Below are 6384 nucleotides of genomic sequence, written 5' to 3' on the forward strand. Positions count from 1 at the left end.
CACTTTCTCTGTGGTGTCTTTCATGGACATCTTCCTCTGTGCTGATGAAGAGTGAGCTGGACCCTGAGGGAAGACGATTTGTCAAACTGTTCGCAGGATTAAACGACTGGTGTGAAAACAGTCGTTCTGCAGCATGTTGGTGAAACAGTCTCACCACAGCAGATGAAGTTTGCACAGTTGTCATGTAATTTGGCCTCGTCTTTAACTTCCTCACTGATTTTATTTGTGATATTGTTTGTTCATAATAAGGAAAATTCGTTTTTTTTTTTAATCAGACTGTTGTAAACATGTAGACACAGGAAACCTTTGGTATTTAGATAATGAAACATGCAGCTGTCCACTTCTTTTTTGTGCATTTTAACATGATAAATTAAAACCTGAGCTCATCTCCTGCCTGTTTTTTTGTTGGTTTTTCTCTGGACTGCAGGTGTTGGAGAGAATGGTGTGCACTGAAAAACCTTTTGACTCCTGCCTGATGTTAAACTCAGATCTCCTCATGTTGACTCTTGTGCTTCAGCTGCTGCTTCACAATGAAAGTGCATGGGTGATTAGTGTTATGTCCCTAACCAGCAGACCACAGGGACAAAGAGAAGCTTTGTTCCACTTTGACAGTGCAGGTAATGAGATCTGTTGATGTTTCTTCTGCATTTAGCTGTTGCATTGTCCGACTGTGTATAAAAGTGTTTTCCAGTGTGACGGGTTTGCTCAGACGCAGCTGAAGGCAAACAGCCATGTCACCTCTGAGGACTCTCGCTCTTCTTGCTTTAATTGGTGAGTTGTTCAATTCAAACTTAAAATCCTGTTTTTTATTATGACATTAAACACAACTGGGATCTAGAAACGTCAGAATGAAGATGTTGTATCAGTTGCTGTGTTTTCCCTCCTTCCCTGCAGGTTTTACCAGCAGCCAGGCTTCAGACTGCTCATACTTAGGTCTTCTGAATTATTTGAACCTGACGACAACGAACGATGTTCTCAGCATCATGCGACCAGTGAAGAACTGGACGACGTCCACCCTCGTTCAGATTGACATGCTGTTGTACGGCATTTTACAAGTGGTAGGTGCCTTTTTTGAATGTTTTTTATAAATGTTTGTTTTTCTAACTTTAACTATATTTACTCAAATACTCTACTAAAGCACGACCTTGATGCACTTGTATTTCCTTTTATTTCTACTTTGTGTTTCTGCTCCCAGCTACAGTTACATTCATTAAACAGCTTTAGTCATTAGTTACTTTTAAGATTTATTTTCTATATTAAATAACATGTGCGTTGATAAACTACAACAGACAGACAACAGATTTCTGGTCGTGTCCATCGTGTGGCTCCTCGCCACAGATTTCTGAACTTTTAAGAGAGATTCCTTTAAAGAGGGAAAAGAGAAAAGTCCAAAAACTGAAAACATATTTGTGAATCAGAACTTTTTCTGTTTTCTTTCTCCCATTCATTATCTCCTGATCCTGCAGATTTATCCTGTGGTCCTCATCCTGGGAGCCTCTGGACTAAACTAATTAACTGTGTTTAAACTTTATAAAGTGGTTGAAGCAGCTACAACATTCTCTGTGTTTATTATAACATACCTTTCTGCAGAATGAGTACTTTTACCTTCGATATTTTAAAGTAATTTAACTGATACCACTTCCTTAAATGCAGGGTTTATACTTCTAATGGAGTATTTTTACTTTGTGGTATTGATACTTTTACTTGAGTGAAGGACCTGAACACTTCCTCCACCACTGGCCCCTGCAGACCCACACAAGCAGCTTCGGTCCCTGTGACCGTGCAGACCTGCTCAGGCTGGGGTCACACCGACCATAGGTCACTGAAGCTCATCCGGAGTCACAGGCGTCTACACAGTCCTGAAAAAAAGGGGCCGATCAGGAAACTAGGTTAAAACCTGTGGGGATAGTTGAGTTGATAAACAGCTGAAATCAGCTGCTCACATTTTAACACAGAAGTTAAAACATATATTTGATACAGAACTCCTGAAGTCCTGAACACACAGTTATCTCATATCTTTTGCAACAAGGACTTTGGAAGCTCTGCAACTGAACACTGTGTAATGATTACTACAGCTGCTGATACTTGAAGTACATTTACTGACACTGCTTCTCTTACACCAGTAGAATTTTTACATAACAGATTATATTATAACAGAATTTTTACATTGGGAGATTGGTACTTTTACTAAATACTTTAAACACTGGTTTTATCGCTGGTCAGTTATTCTCCAAACTGGGGGAAATGAAGGCTGAACAGTGGCTGCAGTGACATGTTCTTCTTGTTGTGAATGCAGGATGAGAAGTCTCAGACCGTCACCAGTCACATCTGGTTCCAAATGGTAAGAGTCTGGACGGACACATGAAGGACACACAGACCATGTTGTTGCTATTTCAAACAGCAGTGGTCTGTTCCCAAACTCAGCAACATGGCTTTAACTTTATTCTCACACACTCACCAACCTGTGTCAACATCATTTTTAAAACTTTATAATTGTTTTTCTTTTCCCAGCGATGGCAAAATGAATTCCTGTCCTGGAATCTATCAGACTTTTGTGGGAATTACATGATAACCATTCCCAGATCCAGGCTGTGGATCCCAGATATAACCATCCAGGAGGAGTATGTACCAATCATTACACACAGGGCCCAATACATCTAATCAGCTGAACCACAATCAAACAATTAAATGATTATTTTTCTACCAAACGGTCAAATGCGATTTTACATTTTCTATCCTGAATTATTTACAAAAACATTTACACACAGTGAGCAGCACATTAAACATGTAGAAGAAGAGAAGTGTTAAAGACACAATCAAAGCCACAGAGATCACACACACACACACACACACACACACAGAACGTAGACAGCAGTAGAAGCAGCTCTGTTTGCACAGAGGTGCAGGGGTCGGGTCTCAGACGCTTTACAATAAACCCCACGTTCACACAGACCCTCCCACACTGACGGAGCAGCCGTCAGGGGCAGTTTGAGCCCAGGACACTTCAACACGTGGGCTGGAGGAGCCGGGATCAAACCACCGACCTTCTCTCTGCTGCTCTGTTCTAATATCAACGAACAGTCTCCTGTAATTAGAACCAAACTATGTGACTCTTTCCAGGAAACTTTTAAATATTGAGCCTGTGAAATAAATCATTCCACCTCTTTCTTGAGCAAAACCACAACTGGTAAAATAAATGTGCTTTTCTTTGTGCAAACACCAACATTAATCCCTTCACTGAAATCTAAAGAGAGAAGGAAGCTTCTGTCTAACGTTATTTCCTCCGGTCTCTTCAGCGCCTCCGACACCGGCAGCGTTCAGAACAGCCCGGTCGTCACTTTGTTTCCTGGAGGTTCAGTGTTTGCAAACGGACACCAGCGCCTGACCTTCACCTGTCCGCTGAATCTCTTCCTGTTCCCCTTTGATATTCAGAAATGTGCGATCACATTTTCATCCATGAACCACAATGGTAAACTCCAGGCTCACCTGATGATTTTTATATTTGGCCTTGGAGTATATTTAATCTGATTATTGTTTTTTCTTGGTTATCTATTTAGACGATATTTTAAAACTGGGAACAAGAAGCAGTGACACAACCCTTTCTTCAATATCTGAGCGGATCATGATCACACACGGAGAATGGGAACTTAAAACCATTGATGTTTTTAAATACACTCCTACCAATGACAGTACAACTCCAAGCAAACTCGTCTACATGGTAAAAAAAAAAAAAGGGAAATGAAATGAAATTTGACAACAATTCTTTCCCCCGTTCTCCACGTGTGTTTGTTTCTAATTAATTTGACTCTTTTTTTTTTTTACTTTTTTCAGGTTAGTATCATGAGGAAGCCGATGCTTTATGTGATAAATTTAATCATCCCCCTGTTCTACTTCCTGCTCCTGGATCTGGCCTCTTTTTTCATCAGTGAGGCCAGAGGTGAAAAGATGAACTTCAAAGTCACCATACTCCTGTCCATCTCCGTCCTGCTGCTGATTCTCCAGGACATGTTGCCCTCCACTGAAGACAACTTGCCAATGATCGGTGCGCTGCTCAGATTTAGGTGTGGTGATGTTCAGTATCGTCTTTAATGGCGTCGCAGTATTACACTGACCACTGCACGTTTATTCCAGCCAGATTCTGTCTGTCCGTTTTCACCCTGGTGGGGCTAAGCGTCCTGGAGGCCATGCTGGTGAGCTTCCTGATAGAGCTGGATGGTCACTGTGATAAAAGGGCTCAAAGCTCTGTTAACACCCAAGAGGAACTTCAGCTGGAAGCCAGTCACCACCAGGGTAAGTGAAGATCCTCTCTGTTTGTAACTCTGAGACCTAGAACCAGATTATTTATGAAGAACAAGAAGTACAATCCTTAAAGGAGGAAGAGGACAGAGAGTTGTCACCTGTGCCACCTACTGAGAGTTTCCCACCTCTGCAAAAAGCTCAGGGCCCCTGAAGATCAGTCAATCATGGCTGAACGCCTCATCTGAGTATTCTTTAGTTAATGCTCCGTGTCCGCAGCAAAAGTCGTGAACACAACAGTGAGTTCAGTGAACTTCAGTGACCCCCCTGGCCTCAGATGTGAATCCAGTCGAGGGGACCTGCAGACTCACGCTGCTGCAGCATTGTTGATGAGGGAATGTTAACAATGAATGCAGCTGTTTAGCTGTGCGAGCTAACGCAGGCTAACAGTTTGTCTCATGTGCTTCGAAGACACAACAGCTACCAGAGACGCCATTCACGTTGTTTTCACACTGTCATTCCATACATTAGTATTATTTAAAAAAAAATTTAAATTGACTATTACAATAGTCCCCCCCCCCCCCACAGATCCTGCTGAAGCTGAGGAGAAAGGCCAGGGGAACCCAGTTCCTCTGGACGGGTCCGGTGACCACGACCTGCTGAAACTGATCCTGGAGGAAGTGAAGGCGGCTCGACAGGAAGCTGGAAGACAAGACAAAGACCAGAGAAAGTGTGGACGCTTCAAAAGACTGGCTGAAATCACAGACTCCGTCTTCTTCATCCTCTATTTCTTAACTGTTGTCATTTTCCTGGTGTATTCCTCTATAGTGTGGTGTGAAAACTGTTTCACAAGAGATGATCATTAGCTGACGTGTGTTTAATCAGCCAGTGGGGTTTAATTAACACTGATAAACACATGCAGTGAAGGAAAAAACACCTGAATTAAGTCTCAACCCTAAAATGTTCTGCCCTCTGGAGCTGTCAGCCTGCAGGGAAATGAGATTACAGCATGAAAATATCTACAGTTTGTTATAAATACTGGGTCTAGAAAAGAGAGGTTAACTTATATGTTTCTCTGTTCAAAATAAAGTTGATTTGAGTTTATATCAAGTTCCTCTGACATTTTACATTAGACCACAGTTTATTAATTATTAATTAATTGAGCTGTGCAGCATTTCTTCTCACTCAGTCTTTGACCTCACCCCTGAGCATTTACTCAGTTTTGGTTCTGTCTCTTTTTTAACCAAATACAAATCTCTGTGACACGAGCACCGTGTCCTCAGATACACAAGCATGAATTTCTCATGCGGATTTATCTGAGAGGTTGATTCACAACTACGAACATTATCTCACCAGCTGGAAATCATTCGACCCTAATTTGAGCAGATACATCAGGGACAAGCTGCTGTCTGAGCCGGACCATGTTCTGTGTTGACAGTAATTATGGCTTCCAAATAAACGTAGTGGAGTAAAGTGAATAATATTTCCCTCTGAAATGTGATGGATTAAAAATATTTATTCATAATAATTTAAATATCCGTGTGTGAATCCAATCATCGGCCACATCAAAGCTCAGTTTAGCTCAGTTATTGATCACATTCATCACATCATGTTTGAGCCTTGATGCCAAGCGTCAGTCTCACTGTGTGATCACCTCTGACTCACACTCGTCCTCAGCTCGTCACCACACTTCTCTCTTTTTTTTCTAAGTTCAGTCTCTGAAAACTTTGTGTCCTTTGCTGACTCAGCCTGCTGAGTCACCGTCGGCTGGTTGTCGTGGTAACGGGACAGAGCGATGAGCAGCTGATGATTTCACAGAGGAAGGATTTTTATTTTAAGTCATCAACAACAAAACCAAACCAAAGTTTTCACAGTTGGAGATCTGCAGAGAAAATGCAGGACGTGTTTGTCCAGTAGGTGTCAGTGTTCACAGGCTGATCTGGGATCAGATAAACTGCTGCACCAAACATATCGTTTACAGTTGTATCAATACTGGAACAATATTTCCAGAATAATTAAAGCTAAAAAGGTCAAGAAAATTATATATATATATTTTATATTTGTCCATTTTTGGACAGCATGGACGACTTCAAGAGCAGAGAGGAAGAATCTTCATACCAAATTTTACAAAGAAAATTAAAAAGATCA

At 41.4% G+C, this 6384-nt stretch overlaps 1 protein-coding gene across 2 annotated transcripts; it reads left to right on the forward strand.

Moving 5' to 3' along the window:
* The first annotated feature begins 154 nt into the window (after positions 1-154).
* LOC139609904 (5-hydroxytryptamine receptor 3A-like) lies at positions 155-5340 on the forward strand. Of its 2 annotated transcripts, XM_071464963.1 has the most exons (9): positions 155-771; positions 895-1058; positions 2297-2341; positions 2512-2621; positions 3297-3469; positions 3558-3718; positions 3832-4042; positions 4132-4290; positions 4825-5340. In XM_071464963.1, the coding sequence occupies exons 1-9, from the start codon at positions 732-734 to the stop codon at positions 5100-5102; spliced, it is 1341 nt and encodes a 446-aa protein (XP_071321064.1). In that variant the 5' UTR covers positions 155-731; the 3' UTR covers positions 5103-5340. The 2 variants fall into 2 exon arrangements, with proteins under 2 accessions (XP_071321064.1, XP_071321054.1); XM_071464953.1 differs by having other exon boundaries at positions 155-1058.
* Positions 5341-6384: the final 1044 nt, after the last annotated feature.

Source organism: Trachinotus anak, unplaced genomic scaffold (assembly GCF_046630095.1).
Source record: "Trachinotus anak isolate AG129_WGS33_773 ecotype Australia unplaced genomic scaffold, CSIRO_AGI_Tana_v1 ptg000003l, whole genome shotgun sequence".
In the NCBI taxonomy this organism is placed as follows: Eukaryota; Metazoa; Chordata; class Actinopteri; order Carangiformes; family Carangidae; genus Trachinotus; species Trachinotus anak.

Bases quoted from the DNA above. Each gene is read 5' to 3' on its own strand.
- LOC139609904 (XM_071464953.1), top strand. From the start codon at position 849: ATGAAGATGTTGTATCAGTTGCTGTGTTTTCCCTCCTTCCCTGCAGGT. The intron at 1,059-2,296 runs GTAGGTGCCTTT...TTGTGAATGCAG, and splicing joins TGTACGGCATTTTACAAGTG to GATGAGAAGTCTCAGACCGT. The intron at 3,470-3,557 runs GTAAACTCCAGG...TTATCTATTTAG, and splicing joins TTCATCCATGAACCACAATG to ACGATATTTTAAAACTGGGA.